At 50.8% G+C, this 16,882-nt stretch overlaps 1 protein-coding gene across 2 annotated transcripts in view; it reads right to left on the bottom strand.

Annotated features, from left to right (window-relative positions):
• DET1 (DET1 partner of COP1 E3 ubiquitin ligase) overlaps positions 1-16,882 on the bottom strand; it is a 56,371-nt gene that overhangs the window by 7,181 nt on the left and 32,308 nt on the right. The window contains exon 6 of one of the 2 annotated variants that reach the window (XM_029237492.1): positions 12,853-12,920. The exons of the other annotated variant lie outside the window; for it this stretch is intronic. Coding sequence (XP_029093325.1) covers positions 12,899-12,920 — 22 coding nt within the window. The 3' untranslated portion in view covers positions 12,853-12,898. Of the gene's footprint in view, positions 1-12,852; positions 12,921-16,882 lie in introns of those variants that run through there. 2 annotated transcript variants of the gene reach the window in all.

Raw genomic sequence — 16,882 nt, 5'->3', positions numbered from 1 at the left:
TTCTCCTTTCAGCATAGATGCAATGTTTTCCCTTCTTTTGGCCAAGGTCATCACCCGACACCAAGCTATACCTTCACCACCAAAATAAACCTGTTTAACAGTAGAGTACCTGGATGCTGGCAGAATATAACTCAGCAGTTTAGGAGAAACCATTTTGCAATCGCCTCTGCCTGCAACCTGACTCTCATATGTCCATTTTTTTTAATGCATATTAAATTAAAAGGCATTTAATGCATATATGCCTTCCCCCGGACTCCTTTATTCTTTCTTTCTAGTCATTTTTTCCTACCCTGGATAGATACATTGCTTTTTAAATCTGAGTATTATCAGCCCACAGTGATGGAGTGGTCACTACCAAAGCAGAAAAGTCTATTCAACCAAAGTGAACAAACGTGGGCTATTGCACAAACACAGGCTAAGCACAGGGAGAACAGATATGGCACTGTCATTCCTGTCCTGGAGCTCACAGACCAAGAAAGTGGACAGGCACATGGCTGAATTAGTCAGAAGGAAGTTCCATACGAGGCATGAATGTTATTGGTGTTTGAGTGAAAGGATGATCCCCTCAGTTCATCCCAGCAGGATCACCAGGTATCTTTAGGATTGGAAACTGGCAAAGCAGCATTGCCCCAGGTTACCGGATATGGCTTAGTTGGTGTGGTGGGTCATGATAGGAAGACGAATGGTGGTAAAATCTTACCAAAGGATTGGGAGAAAAGGAAGGAGGCAAAAAACATGTGGCCACACAAGATGTGATGGAGAAAGGGAGGTGGGCGTGTAGAAGGCTGCAGTCAAGCTCATTTGCAGGCGATGAAGGTAGGTGTGTAGGCATCTAAAATAGAGTAGAAAGAGTCACTGAGGTTTAAGTCAAGAAACTATGAGATGTGGACAAAGAAAGCTGTCAATCTTGATGCTGAAATCCCAAAGTGGACATCAGGGCAGGGGACAGAAAAGTCTGGGAGAATCAAAGTCCCCAAACAACACAGAGCAGCCAGAGTACAGGAAGCATATGGGTTTAGGAAGAGGGGAGTAACAGCACGAACTTCAAAAGAGAAGGACTGTTGGGAGGAGGTAGCAGAACGATGTCCCAGAAGGGAGATGAGGCACTGGCCGCATGCTGACCCGCATCCCTGGGCGCTGGGGTGAGATGTGCAGAGTTGGGGAGGAATGGGGAGGAGTGTGGTGATGAGAGACTGTCTCTTCTCAGTGGAGTCAAGCTCTGGGGACCACAGAAGGAGCGGGGTGATGAGAGTCCTGGAGGAGAATGCAGGCTGTGGGCTGGGTTGGGGGTGTCCGGCGTGGTGACTTCACAGATGCTGAGAGGATGTGGAGAGAGATGAGGCCGGGGAGGGCCTGGAGGGGGCAAGGACAGGGACCTGCCATGGCTGTGGTCTGGACTGGAACCTGTGTCCAGTGTCTGCTCTGCTTCTAAGCTGCTTTCATAAAGAATACAGATGGCCGGAAGCCATGAAAAGATGACCCTTCTTACAAGTAATCAAGGAAATGGGAATTAAAATGCATGACCATGGGCTTCCCTGGTGGCGCAGTGGTTGGGAGTCGCCTGCCGATGCAGGGGACACGGGTTCGTGCCCCGGTCCGGGAAGATCCCACGTGCCGCGGAGTGGCTGGGCCCGTGAGCCATGGCCGCTAAGCCTGTGCGTCCGGAGCCTGTGCTCCACAACGGGAGAGGCCGCAACAGTGAGAGGCCCGTGTACCGCAAAAAAAAAAAAAAAAAAAAAAAGCATGACCATCACTCCCTAAATGATGCTAATCCAAGCCACAGTGGGGATGAGCTCTCCCAGGAAAAAAGCAGAGAATGAGGAAAATAAGACGACCCAGTGTTAAATGCTGCAAGGAGGGCAAGGCTGCAAAGAGGCAGGGATGCAGCAATCAGAGAGACAGCAGGTGTGGCGTCTCAGAAGCCAAAGGGCCAAGCACTTCAGAAGAAGGGAACAGTTGGGGTGCACGGTGCGGCTGAGAGGTCAGCTGGCAGGTCAAGCAAGGTGAGGACTGGGCAATGGCCATGGATTTGGCAATGTGGAGGTCCCCGTTCACCGAAGGGAAGGAGGGTGGAAGAGAGTCAGGATGCCTAGTCTTCCGTAGAGGCTGTGTCATGGCAACAGGGGTGGATGAGAAGATGGGCTGTCTCCCTTGAGACATGGCAGCTGTGAGTCGGGGTGTGAAGGACCCTGGACCTGAAGGAGGCGGGAGGGAAGAGGCCTCAGCAAGGCAGCCGGAGGCCAGGCCTCAGGGGGAGACAGCCAGAGTGGGGCTCCAGTGACAGGCAGGAACAGCAGCGTCCAACTCCAGCAACGTGGCATTGACAACGGAAACAGAACGTCCTTGCAGTTGGTACACGGGGAACCTTTCTTTTTTTCCCCAATATCCCATAAATTGTTCTGAAATAAAAGTGCTCTCAAATGTAAATAGCTAGAGCCTCTTCAGAGGGAGATCTGGCAATATCGTTCACCACTTGCGATGTACAGACCTTCACAGTTCCCTTCTAGGAATTTCCCACATGGAGCAGCGCTGTCCCTGCTCATGGACGTGCCCTGGAGCTGCATGGTCAGCACAGCAGCCACCAGCCCCGCGGGACTCTCCAGCACTTGCGATGTGGCGAGCAGGACCATGACTGAGGAATTGGCAGTTCTGTTTTATCTAGTTCAAATTCACTGAAATGTAAGTACAGCATGTGGCTGGTGGCTACTGTATCGGACAGCGCAGCGGAGATAGGCTCTCATGGGGGTGGGAGTAGGCAGAGGTATATACTCACTGAGGCATGGCGAGTAACGGAAGAAGATTGGAACCTAAATGTCCATCAACAGGGCACTAGCCAAGGAAATTACAGCCCATCCGGATAATGGAATGTTAGCCCTGAAACAAGCCAAGATATATTGCTAAGTGAAAAACGGGGGTTGGGGGCGGGACAGGCAAGACAGTGCGGAGTACAGTCATGAACTGCTGTAGAAAAGGACAGGATATGTGTACATAAATGTGGATGCACTGACTATCTGGAAAGACATACCCCAAATGGGAGCATTCCCTCCAGGGAGAGAAACTCAGTGACTGGGTAACAGGCAGAAAGAAGATTTTTTACCTTTTCCACCTTCAGAAGAGGGTGCCATGTACAGCTGACCCTTGAACAACGCCAGGGTTAGGGGCGCCCACCCTGCATGCAGTGCAAATCCATGTATAACTTCACAGTGACCCTCCGTATCCATGGTTCCGCATCCCCGGATTCAACCTTGGGTGTCGTAGTACTGAACGGATTTAGTGAAAAAAATCCACATAGAAGTGGACCCTCGCAAATCAAGCCTGTGTTGTTCAAGGGTCAGTTGTCCATGCTGTTGCTTATTCAGGTTAATTAATGAATCAATTAAAATAAAAATAGAAATAAAAAACTGGTTTATAAGAAATGCGTAGAAGCTGCAGAGTCAGGCACTATATAAATTATCTCAAGTGGGCAGATCACATTTTTTCAATAGACATTTTGACACACACAGATCTGTAACACCCCCCAGCGCTGCAGCTGGCCCAGTATTTGGGGGAGGACTTCTGACTTGGCTCTGAAATTTGTTCTGGTAATCAATCTGGCTTCTCCCCTCTGCCCGCCCAGGTTCAAATTAAATTGTACACATGCTCTGCGATTCAGCCTAACAAGTCTGGCCAGAAAAGTTGGCCTCAGTGTCATTGTTGCTTGGCTGGAAGGAAGGGGCAGACAGAGCACAGCGCCCCGTTTCCATAGTGCCCTGTGGCAGCTTAACCACCTTGGATTTGCGTAATCCCCTTGAACGGAAAGGAAATGTCAACTGAGGGGCAGTGTGGTGTCACAGGAGGCCCTGGCTGGCAGGACACCTGTTGTCTCAACCCAGCTTGAGCACAGACTCAGCAGCCTGTCAGCCACACTCCCGTTCCCCAGATGGACCTCAGTTTCCCCCTCAGGACCAAGAAGCGGTTGAGTGGGCTGTAGCTCTGGCACCCAGGAACCCACAGCTCCTTTGTGGCTGGGAGGACAGCGTGGGTTCGGATGCACTAGCCCACACTGGGGGTGACCCTCAGGGCTGCGGCACAGGCCTGACTGGATGCCACGGAAATGCCCTTCATTCTTCTCCCCGTGTGCTCTCCCCAGGGCTCCATTCCCCCTGCCTGCTTGCAGTGGGGAGGGCCGGGGCTTTGGAGACACCCAGCCCAGGTTGGGACCCCGGCTAGGCGTCAGTCTGACGCTCAGCTACTCCACCTCCACGGGACTGTTAGGAGCATTCGCCCAGACAGCTGTGTACCCGCTTGTACACAGCTGGTGCTCATGAAGGATGCCTCTGCGCTCTCCCCACACTGCTCCCTCGGGCTCCAGTCTGTGGGGTTCTGGCTGAGAACGGTGGTGGATGCAGATGCAAGCCCATTTTGCTGCCATTATTATTATTACTATTCCCAAAGCTTTCTTTCCTGTGATTTTAATCAGAGAAGGTTCTGATGGAGCCAACCACCCATCCTCCTACTCCCTTAAACCCACTCAATTGTAGATTAAGCCAGATTGTTACAAATTTGCAGCCAAAAATTAAATTAAATTTAAAAGCCAAATGATTCCAGAATCGATCCTTCAAGAACCTTTCTTCCATCCCTCCTTCCTCGAAAATCTATCCATACTCAGATAAAATATGTCTAGAACCTGGTAGCTGCCCTCAGCAGCTTCGAGGCTGGTGGGGGAGACAAATTCAGAAAAAATCCATTGTAATCCCGCAGGTGCTACCACAGAACAGGGATGTGTGTGATGAGAAGAGGTATCAAGGAACACTTCCTGGAGGAGGTGACCTGAGCTCAAAATAAGAGTAAGCATTAGGAGGCAAATGCGGGGGATGAGGGGTGAGGGGGGTAGTTTCCAGCAGAGAGGATGCACGCATGGACAAAGGGCAGGGGGCAAAAATGACAGTCTGTGCCGTAAACTACCAGCAGTTTAGAACATAATGTGAGGGAGGAAGGGAGGCTGTAGCAGGCTGAATAACAGCCCCCAGAGATAACAGATCCTAACCCTGGAATCTGTATGTGTCACTTTATTTGGAAACAGGGTCTTTGCAGATGTGATCAAGTTAAGGATATAAAAATGGGGAGATTATCCTGGATTACCTGGGTGGACCCTAAATGAGATCACATGTACCCTTAAGAAATGGAGGCAGCAGGAGATGTAACTGCACAGAGGAGGAGAAGGCCATGTGACCACGTCGGCAGAGACGAGTGATGCAGCCACAAGCCAAAGACCTACCGGAGCCACCAGAAGCTGGTAGAGGCAAGGAACAGGTTCTCCCCTGGAGATGAGATGAGAGATGAGAGTCTGACAGAGAACAGACAGTCAGGACTGCTGCGCAGGGCCCATTCAAGAGCGGTTTATGAGACAAAATTGCTCTCTGGGTTAAAGGGGGCCGAGAAACCCCAGAGCTGCCACAGGGCGTGTCTAACAAAAGGGACTGGTAGGGCTGCAGCAGTTCCCACTTCACACGGACACCCTGGGCCGGTGGCCCTGCCTCTGAGGGACCGACAGGGCTCCCTTCCTGGGCCTTGCACCCAGGCCTCTGAAGGGAGGGATGAGCCTCAGCCATCGTTAGGACCCCTCTCTAGCCCCTCAGGTGTGCGAGCGGAGCGCAAGCTGCCTCTGGGAGAGGACAGTCGGGATCCTGACGACACATCCTTAGGAGCCGGCATAGCACAGGTTTTTGTCCTGTTGGGACCAAGATAATTGGGGCATTAATGGAAATGCATTTCTTACCTATTTTCTGTCTGATTGAAAAGTACTTTGCAGTCATTTAGGGCCCTCACACCCCTATAATCAGAGCACATGTCGCTCAGACAAGGCAGAAAACTGGGTCACCACACAGGCTCCAGAGCCTCTTGGATGCAATAAGCAAAGAGTACAGGCCCACCCCCTTCCTGTGCCCCACCAAGGACATCGCCAGCTCTGTGCAGCCCCTCAGTGATGGCCAAATTCAGCAAACAGGCTGAATTTGGACTATCAGGGTACAACTTTATTTTTCTCCCATCTCTGCCTCGCATCAACTATGTCAGAGCTCCTTTTCTGTACCCCTGAACCGCCATCTCAGGAAGAGTCCATGGCCTTCTTTTAGTTTGAAGAATAAGTCTCATTTTGATAGTTCAACTCCCTTCCAGGGATCTAAAAGTCCAGTCAAATCTATTAGAAAACTGTGATCTCGGACCTTTCGCAGCTTCTCCCCTCGCCCCTCTGTAGACCCCGTCTTCACTCCTCCAGGAACAGATGAGGGAGGATGGAATGAGGGGGGAAGGGCAAAGTCGTCCTGCTCTCTGTGGGGCTCTCTTGGCCAACACCGGCCGTCACACCTTCGTCTTGACAGGCTGGCTCTCGTGTGGGCCCGTGGTGGGATCTCTGGAACCAGTCCCCAGCCCACCACCCACGCAGAGACCTCTGCCCCGGGCCTTCTGTGGTGGACATGGAGATGGCTGCCCAGACACCCCCGCAAAGGAAGGGCCTGTTGCCCAGCTGCTGTCAGCCCCAGGGACAGTCACAGAGAGCTGTTATCCTTCCAACGGCAGGTCCACCGATGGCTGATGGCGGCCCGGGCATAGGGCCTGGCCAGCTCTGACAGGCACCTTTGGGTCGGTTTAGGCCTGCAGCACAGCTCGGCTTCCCTCTGCCCACCCTGCCTCCTCCCCTCCCTTTCATAGTGCTGCTCCTGGGCCACTCCCTAATAAACAACCCCACACAAGCGTCTCAAGTCTGCTCCCCGGAGAACTCGCACGTGACCCCTTTAGCAAGAAGCACATGCACTCGGGCTGACGCCTCCCCACCCATCTCAGCTCCTGGCCCTGTGGCCCACCCCACCCAGGGTGCTGCGGCGGGGAGCCCTGAGCCCCGTTAGGTGAGTGGGGTACCGGCAATGCTGGCTCAAGGCCAGCTCCCTGCACAGTCCCCCCTGAGCCACAGGGACCTTGGGGACGCCCCACTTATCCCTGCCCCACCAAACGCCAGCAGCATGGCCTACCCAGCTGCTGCCCCATCTCCCTTTGCCCCACTCTGCCAGCCTCCCCGCTCCAGGCTTCTCCCAGCTGGAAGCAGGCACCGCCCTCCGTCTTCATGTATATGCCCTCCCCACTACCTGTGAGATACCATCAATGTTTTGCTCCCAAGAACTCTCTTGAACCCTGCCTTAGAGGTGGCATGGAGCAGGTTCTGGTTTTCTGCAACTCAGTACGCTCCCAGCCAGGGCATGAGACACCACCCTCCCCTTCTGGTAGGGGCCCCAAACTCTGCAAGCTCTTCCCCCATCACTTGACTTCAAACCAGGGCCAAGCAGTCCTGGCTGTACAAAGCAGTCCTGCGAATTAGTTGTGCTTGCACTAGATTTGGAAGGAAGAAGAGAGGCAGGGACCATGGCCTCCCCGCTGCTTTGGCTGGGGAGATGTTGGGTTTTTCGTCAGTGTGGAGAGGTGGTGGCGGCAGTGGCCGCGGCGGCGTCCCCATCTCTGGGTCAAAGAGAGGCAGTGGTCTGGGGTCGCCCACAGCCTCAATCACTCCTGAAGCCCTGCCTTCCTGATGGGGCAGAGGCAGCAGCTCTCTAGAGGGTCTGCAGGGGTGTTCTGGGCCCTTCCAACAGTGTTGTAAACACTGAATTTCCAGTAACAAATCCTCTTCTACCTAAAACAGCCAAAGTGGTTTCTGTTTCCTGCAACTGTGAACCTGACTGGCACCGGACACCTTTTCAAATTCCGAATCTCTTCCCTCGCCTGGATGGGGTGGCGATTGTTAGATTCGTCTTGCCATCTTTTAAGTCCCGCATGGATATGACTAGCCCTTCTATTTATCAGCCCTTCTCATCCTCAACTGAGCACGTGAAATCCTTGGGGATCCTTGTTAAAATACAGGTTCTGATTCGGTGGGTCTTGGGTGAGGCCTGAGAGTCTGCATTTCTGACAAGTTCCAGGTAATGCCTTTGCAGTATTCCCACCCCAGACGTGCTGAAGAGCACAGCTTTAGTTTGTGAGGGTACTGAGCATCTGTGCTCCTCAGCTGGGCCGTTAGTGGAAGTTCCAGGGCAGCAGGAAGAAGCCCCTTTACCGTAAATCCTGCGTAAGCAGGGCCTGGGCCAGGTGCGTGGGAGGCGCAAAGATGAGTCAGACACACTCGGGGCCTCCAGGATCAGTGAGCCATCTCCTACTGGGCACAGAGCCCGGTGGGCCGTGGGGACACAGCCTCCCGCCTTCTCCATGCCTGGTGACTAAAGGATTTGTCCCGCTCCCCAGGCACAAGCCAGCAGTGCTTCCTGCTTGGATAAGGGTTTCCGCTCCTCAACAGACGAGCACTTTAGGAGCACAGTGGGGCAAGGTGCTCATCCCAGAAGTGGACTAAGGAAGGAAGGCGCAGGGGGCTGCAGTTGCCGAGCTGGGCCTCTGCCCCAGTGACAGGGTGAGGGCGTCATGGGTGGGCGAGGAGCAGTGGAACCACTGCTGGAAGGCCAGGCTGGGTGGCATGCTCTGTAAACAGTCCTCCTGAGCCATGCGAGGGTCATCATGGGCAGAGTGGGGGCAGGGTCGGGCTTGGAATGCTGAGGGAAAGGACTGACAAGGGGCTGAGGCCAGACTGGGAAGGCCCTGCAAGGGAATTTGGGGGGCCCCTAAGGATCCTGAGCAGGGCTCTAATCAGAGGCATGACAGCATCGGGAGGAGATGAAGGTGGTGGCCCGAGGAGCAGAGACACAGGATAAAAGGGTTCCAAGGGCTTCCCTGGTGGCGCAGTGGTTGAGAGTCCGCCTGCCGATGCAGGGGACACGGGTTTGTGCCCCGGTCTGGGACGATCCCACATGCCGCGGAGCGGCTGGGCCCGTGGGCCATGGCCGCTGAGCCTGCGCGTCCAGAGCCTGTGCTCCGCAAAGGGAGAGGCCGCAACAGTGAGAGGTCCGCGTACCGCAAAAAAAAAAAAAAAAAAAAAAAAAAAAAAGGGTTCCAAGTTCACATGTCCTCCCACCAGCCCCGGATTATAGGAGCCCAGCTCCGTGGGCCTTATTAGCTATCTTTTATAAACAGACCCATTCACTCAGCTGGCTTTCATGTTTCTTCAAAAGCAGAACACTAAATGGAACACCAGAAAAGAACATGTTGTCCATTTAGATCACACCAAAAGCATGTGCTTTTGAGGGGCAAATGGAAAATAGCCAGTAGAGCACTCAATAAACACGTGTTGAATGTGTCAAATGCATGAATGAATGTATAAACCTAGAGCAAGCTGCCTTGTGCGGGGGCGGGCGGGGGGGTGTTCCAGGGGAGTCCAGGTCTGCCCTGATCACAGGCAGTGCGGCACTGGGCAGCCTGTTCCTTGGGACCATCCCTCTGCTCCAGCACACCCGGTCCAGATTCACTGAAGTGCTGACTGATCACTAGAAGTTTACAGATCTCTTTACTGACATGACATCTTGACTTAGTATGGCCAAAATAAAACTCTTGATTCTTATCCTCTCCCCAGAAACCCTTTCCCTCTCCCAGTCTAACGTAAGGTAGCTAATGAAACCACTTACCCAGTTCCGGCCAAAAAACTTTGGATGCATCCTGGATTCCTTTGTCTTACCTCTACGGGGAACTCATTAGCTGGTCCAGCTGGCCCTACCTCCAAAATATGTCCCTGTCTGACCACCTCTCACCATGTCTACTGCTACACATGTCTACTGTCTTGTCTGGCTTGTTGCCTTGGCCTCCTAAGTGACCTCCCTGTTTCCTACCACCCCTTCCCCTGAGCACAGCCCATTTTCCACGTAGCAGCCAGAGGGATGTGTTTAAAATATAAACCAGATGTCACTTGTTTATCAGTTTCCTAGTTTATGTTCTGTCTTGTCTACTAGAACGGAACTCCATGAAGGCAGGGACTTGTGGATTTGCAGTGCCCAGGGCCTAAGAAAGTGCTCAGTAAACACCTGTAAATCTCACCGAATGAAGGAGCCTAAGCCAGTGGCTGGAGTGAGGACCTCATCTCCAACATCAGTCACCCAGGCTGCCCTGACTGGCCCATACTGCAGGGAAGCTGATACCCAGCTGCAAACTCAGCCATGTTCCAGATAATGCCATGAGAATGTTGACGAGCATTAGAAAATGTAATTTTTTAAAAATGGTTTTCTAGAACATTCCTGGAGAAATGGTCCAAAACGATAAGGAGAAGACTCTGGATTACCAACAAGACGAACAACTAAAATGATATATAGGAGTGGATTCTGGAGTGTTATCTAGAATTCAAAACATTAGCCAGTGTCTGATTCTGAAAGGACACCATACTGATGTCCCCAGAATGTGACAAAAGAATTTAGAAATGAAAACAGTGGGGATGTTTTTCTTCTTCTTTTTTTAAATAGGTACTTAATAGGGCTTCCCTGGTGGAGCAGTGGTTGGGAGTCCGCCTGCCGGGGTGGGGGACGCGGGTTCGTGCCCCGGTCTGGGGGGATCCCACATGCCGCGGAGCGGCTGGGCCCGTGAGCCATGGCCGCTGGGTCTGCACGTCCGGAGCCTGTGCTCCGCAATGGGAGAGGCCACAACAGTGAGAGGCCCACGTACCGCAAAAAAAAAAAAAAAAAAAGGTACTTAATAAATATTTATTGAATGAATCAACTGCCTATGTAAATGAAAAAGAAAATATTCCCAAAATATCATTCTAAGTTTTAAAGTATAAGACAGATTAGAATGGTTCCAGAAGCAATATTCTGGAAAGGGGTCACTAAGGAATCACAGCATTCCATACACTCCTCCAGTGGCTTACCATATAGTCCTCTGGCCCCAAGCTACTCAAATATATATTTCATTGTCCTATTACTTTCAATGTATTTTTGAGAGCTGCTTCAAATCCTTTGTGAAATGAGGCAAGAAACAGACAGAAGGGCAGACAAAACCAATGAAACCAGCAGGCCCAAATCAAAGCAGATACAGAGGACGTGGACAAGAGGCGGACTGAGTAGGACAGGAGAGATACCACTCACCAGTTACAGACAGACACTGGGCCCATCATCTTAGTTTTACACCTCACTTTCTAGAAGGGAGGAGGTTCTCTGAACCTTTGGAAAAGCTCCCTGGCCATCAAGAGGTGGAAGATTCCACGGCCTTAGCGATGGCCCTGTCACCTCCTGCTGCCATGGGGACACAGATTAGCAAGCACTAAGCTCCCCGGGCTCGGAGGTGTTGGAAGGGGCAGCCAAAAGGGCCCACTGTGCATCTCCACCCGGTGGTCACTGAGGTTGCTGGGCACACCTAATCCAGCTGTCACCACGCACTTGCCCTCCTCTGCAAACAACAGCTGGTCGGGGCTGGGCTCCACGGCTGCCCATCTGCCACCCGCCCTCCCTGGCCAGAGATGCTCAGGTGTCCTCAAGACGGCCCTTATCGCTCACAGCACCACCCCTCCCATCCCCCTGGCTTGGTTCTGTGGCTCGGATGGGGCCGGCCGACTGCCAGCAGTGAGTCCCAGATATGCCATCTGCCCTCAACTATCCCACGCCCTTCCCCAGGGCCCCTTACCATATGCGGAGGGTGCAGGGGGCTGAGCTGCAGACTCTGAAGTCCATTTGAATTCTGGCTCCAGCTTTGTGACCTTTGGCAAGTTACTTAGTCTCTCTGTGCCTGAATCCTTATCTATAAGATGGGGACAAAGCATTTCAGAGAGCTGAGCTGAGTCAGTAAGTCAACATAGATAAAGAATTTTACACAGTGCCTGACTCAGGTGCCCGAGAAATGTTAGCTCTTTATTTTATTTTTTTTATATTTATTTACTTATTTATTTGGTTGTGCTGGGTCTTAGTTGTGGCATGCATGTGGGATCTAGTTCCCTGACCAGGGATCGAACCCAGGCCCCTTGCATTGGGAGCTCCGAGTCTAAACCACTGCACCACCAGGGAAGTCCCAACTAGCTCTTTTTAGACCCCTGCATTCCCTTGGACCCTCCAGAAGGCACCCCGACAGCAGACCTCTCCTTTAACTCAAACAGAGCCTTCAACTCCATCTGTCTGCACTTGATAAGGAAAGCTAAAGAAGCACCTTTATAACCCTCTTCAGAAAGCATCCTGAAATCTATGAGGACCTTCAGAATCTAGTGGAAAGGCCTGCACGCTAATTCTGGCTCTGTCAGTGACTCCCTTATTCTTGTTCTCTAGTTGGTTGCCTAGTCCATAACCTGGGAATCATGCCGCCTAATCCTCATTACTCCAGCGGCAGAATCCCACTAATTGTATGCTGTTTCCAGATGTGAACTGGATTTAGAAAACACAGTTTTATACTAAAATATCAGTATTTGGGGGCCACTGCCCTAGGAAAGGGTCTCTCCATGTACCCCTCCTGTCCAGCAGAGTAGGAAGTCTGCCACGGGTGGGCCAACCGGCAGAGCCTCAGCTGTGAGGCCCCTGTAGTGGGAGCTGGTCTTTGCTCCCTATTAGAACTCAGAAAATATAGAATCCCACAGACCCAGAAAGAGGTTCCAATGCTGGGGGAAGCAAACAAATGACAATGGCACTCGATGGTCTGAAAAGCAGAACTGCGGGGGACAGCCCACGAAAGGCAATGTAAGGGTGAATGGAGGCCTCGAACCTGAAACTGTTGGGCGTTTCTGAATTGCATGGCCTCTGACTCGGTGATGCCTCACCGCGGTGATGCTGCAGCGCACGACTGCCTTCCGTCCTGGGATCCCTGCAGCACCAGGTGGCCCGAGCCCAGTCTCTCTGCTCTATTTTCTAGAGAAGGTGTGCAGAGGACATGCTCTTCCCCGGCCTTCCTCCACACCCACCCGAGCAGGCGTCCTGCTGTGTTGTGCCTCGCACAAAAGAAAACACATACCTGGTAGGTGTCTGCAGGCTGAGATGAGCTGGCCTTTGCCTGCGCAGTGGGGGAACTGGGAGGGGGTGGCTTCCTATTTTCACTTCCTCCATAAGCAGCAGCTGGAAGGGAAGCCAGGACTGAGGGCTGCCATCCCCCACGGCCTCTCTAGAAACGGAAAAGCTAGTCCTTTCTCACCACGGGTAGAATGATTTGAAAATGCCAGATTAACCCTTCAAACACTCACTTGTGCCCACCCAAACCTGGGGAGAGGGTGTGTGCTCCCTGGGAGAGGGGCTGCCTAGCCTGGCACTTGACGAGCGCTTTCTGCCATGGGTACTGGGCACCAACTACACAGCAAAGGGGGTCCAGATGTGCAGTCTCTAATTTCATCCTCACAACAACCCTCGAAAGTCAGTATTATCACGCCTTTTTATATGTGAGAAAACGGGCTCAGAGAGGTGATGCTCTAGCGTCATAGACTGAGAAGGTGTGGAATGAGAATTCTGGAGACCAAAGTCCCAGCCACTCACTGGACTCCCTCCCGCAGGGAGTGGTCAATGCCTCTGGCTGGGGTCCACTTCTCTTCCATTTCCCCTCCTCTCCCCTCTTCTCACCAGGCTAACCCCTCTCATCCTTCAGAATTCAGCTTAGGCCACAGCTCTGCCAGAAGCCCTCCTGGACCCCACCAGCCTAGGTCAGGTGCCCAGGTGTCTGCTCCCCTGGCTCCTATGCACCCATCTCTCACCTGTTCTCAGTGAATCCTCACCTGCTCTCAGAGCTTCTTTCTCTGCCTCCCCATCTGGTCTGTCAACTCAGGTCTGCAAAGACCATGGCTTACTGTCCTTTCAGCCCAGTGCCTAGCTCAGGCTGCGATGCTCAGAAGCTCAAGAAATGTTTGTGAAAAGAATTAATGAGTAAATACAAGAGGACCCCTGCAGAAGCAGCCTCCCTCACACTGCTGAGGATACAGAAGGGTGCAGGGGTCACACAGCAAACAGGCCAATGGATCGGTGAGGTGGGTTATGCAAGCCGGAGGCACACACGCCCAGTCTAAGACGGCCCCAACCGTGGGACTGCGGGCCTCCTGACGGCAATGTGAAAATGCAGGATATTTTATACACCTTCAAATCTGTAAAAACACCACATACACCTAAAAGGCATGTCACTGAGCAGCATCTCATCTCAAAGCGTCCAGTTTGCAGCCTCTGCAGAAGCATTTGGGAAGAACTGGGGCCCAGAGTCTGGTTCCTGAGCAGCCATCTCTCACACCCCTTAAGGAGTGGCAAGTTCAGATTCGGGGCTGTGGCTGCTGCTGACATCTCTGTCCCCACTCCCCTTTCCAAAGCCCCTGGAAACCCAGAGCAGTTGGAGCCACCAGGAACGAGGCTTTCCTTTTCCCCTTGCCTGGGACAGGGTGCCCCCAGGGCCTCCAACACCCACCAAGTCCTTCCTGAAAGGTAGGCTCCGCCTACTGTGGGGCAAGATCTCTCTCTTCCCCTAAAGTCTCCCAGCTGCACTTCACAATCCCAGCAGACTTTTTTGGACCATGTTGTTCTGTCTGTATTATAGCTGGTGACATTCTTTCTGCTCTCATCATGAACTTGAAGGAGTGGGGTGGAGTAGGCAGGTCAGGAGCTTTAGCACCATATCTGGCTTTGCAGGAATAACAGGTTCAGATCACTCACTTCCCCTGGAGAGCCAGCCCTAGACCCAGGGACCACCCCCGCTCACCCCCACCCCAGGCTGTGACAGCAGGTGGGCCGGCCACCCACCTTGTCTGGAGAGAAGCAATCAGACGTGAGTGCTGCATGTTGCTAGGGAGCAACTGGTAACAGCTGGCTGAGAAATAAGTCGTGTCCCTCGGAAAGCATGTTCTTGGCCTCTAATTAAATGCTGCTGCAGCGTCTCTTCCTTCAGGGAGCTATAGAAATGTGCCGAATCAATGCAGGCAGGAGCAGGCTGGGAGCAGCAGGTTCACAAGCCTGTTAAGGCCCCTCCTGTCTGTGTAGAGGAAAGGCTCAGGGGACAGGAGTGAAATTGCTAAACCTCCAGGAGGTTGGTAAAGTAAAGAAAATCCTGGCCTCAAGACTACTCAGCTCAACTAAGCCCACAGAGTGGCTACCTAATACCACTTCTGCTGTTACAGGTGAATTCATTGGTTAAACACTTTTTAAAAAGCTCATTAAATCCTACTTCTGGGTATATATCCAAAAGAATTGAAAGCAAGATCTCAAAGAGATATTTGCGCACTTACATTCATAGAAGCATGATTCACAATAGCCAAGAGGTGGGAGCAACCCAAGTGTCCAGCAATGATGGATGAATGGATAAACAAAATGTATAATACTATATACATATAATGGAATATTATCCAGCCTTTATAAAGGAAGGAAATTCTGACACATGCCACAGCATGGATGAACCTTGAGGACATTGTGCTAAGTGAAATAAGCCAGACACAAAAAAACAAATACTGTATAATTCTACTTATACGAGGTAACTAAAGTAATCAAATTCATAGAGACAGAAGGTAGAATGGTGGTTACCAGGAGCTGGGGTGAGGGGGAAATGGGGAATTATTGTTTAATGGGTATAGAAGTTTCAGTTTTGCAAGTTAAAAAAGTTGTAGAGTTTCAGTTTTGCAAAATGAAAATGTGTAGTGGGCTTCCCTGGTGGTGCAGTGGTTAAGAATCTGCCTGCCAATGCAGGGGACAAGGGTTTGAGCCCTGGTCCGGGAAGATCCCACATGCCGCGGAGCAACTAAGCCCATGCCCCACAACTACTGAGCCTGCACTCTAGAGCCCGCGAGCCACAACTACTGAGCCTGCATGCCACAACTACTGAAGCCTGCGCGCCTAGAGCCCGTGCTCCACAAGAGAAGCCATCGCAATGAGAAGCCCGCACACCGCAACAAAGATTAGCCCCCGCTCGCCACAACTAGAGAAATCCCATGCACAGCAACAAAAACCCAGTGCAGCCAAAAATAAATAATAAATTTTTTAAAATGTTGTAGAGATAAGCTGTACAACAATGTGAATGTACTTAACACTACTCGACTGTACACTCAGAAATAGTTAAGATGGTAAATTTCATGTCACGTGTTTTTTACCAGTTACAAATTAGGAAAAAACTCATTAAAAAATTTTAAGTAATACATGTTTACAGTAAAAGAATCACAAAGATAAAGGGGATAAGGTAAAAATTAAATATCCACCTTCCCTCACCCCCAGGCCCACTCTCCACAGAGAACCATCGTTAACAACATCTTCTGTGGGCCTTCAAAAATGTTTTACGGCTCTAAGAGCATGTATGTATTTATGTCTTTATTGATTTCAATTTCATTTCAGATTTTAGTCGTTTTTCTTTTTTATAAAAAATAACATCACACTAAACACACTTGTTCAATTAATATGTCTCAGAGAGCTTTCCAAATCAATATGTATGGATCTGTTTCATTATTTTTGACAGGTGTATCAGACCCCATTTTAGGGACATTTCATAATTTATTTAGTCTATCTCTACTGATGCACATTTAGTAGTTTCCACTTTTTCATAATAAAAAAGTTGCAATGAAAAGCCTTAGGCATACACCTTGGTCACATATGCACACGTTTTGGCTTACTAACACAGAATTTAACTGGGCTAAAAGATATGCACATTTATTAAGACACTACTCTTTGTCTTTCAAGAAATCTGAATCAACTTTCTCTCCCACTAACAGTGGGTGAGAGCACCCTACCTTCTTGACAATACTGGGTCATCAAACATTTTTAACCTTTGCTAATCTGATGGGTGAAAAATAAATATTATAAGCATTTTTCATACAGTTGTTGACCACGTGTATTTATTTTTCCTGTGAACACCCTGATAATAATATTCTGTGCCCGTCTTTTCTTTGGGATTGCTCATCTTTTTATTATATATTTTTTAAATGTTTTAAGCTAAGGAAATTAATCCTTTGATAAATGGATTGTCATTTGCCATTTGATTTTGTTTTGATATTTTTTGCCAAGTTTTCATTTGTATGTATTCAATTTTATGGAGGGTTTTTTTTTCCCCTTCTTAAAAGGGGCTTACTCAC

This window comes from Monodon monoceros, unplaced genomic scaffold (assembly GCF_005190385.1).
Source record: "Monodon monoceros isolate NGI ecotype Baffin Bay Population unplaced genomic scaffold, NGI_Narwhal_1 Super_Scaffold_21, whole genome shotgun sequence".
In the NCBI taxonomy this organism is placed as follows: Eukaryota; Metazoa; Chordata; class Mammalia; order Artiodactyla; family Monodontidae; genus Monodon; species Monodon monoceros.
Note: the sequence above shows the minus strand (reverse complement) of the source record. Positions and strands in the feature narration are given on the sequence as shown.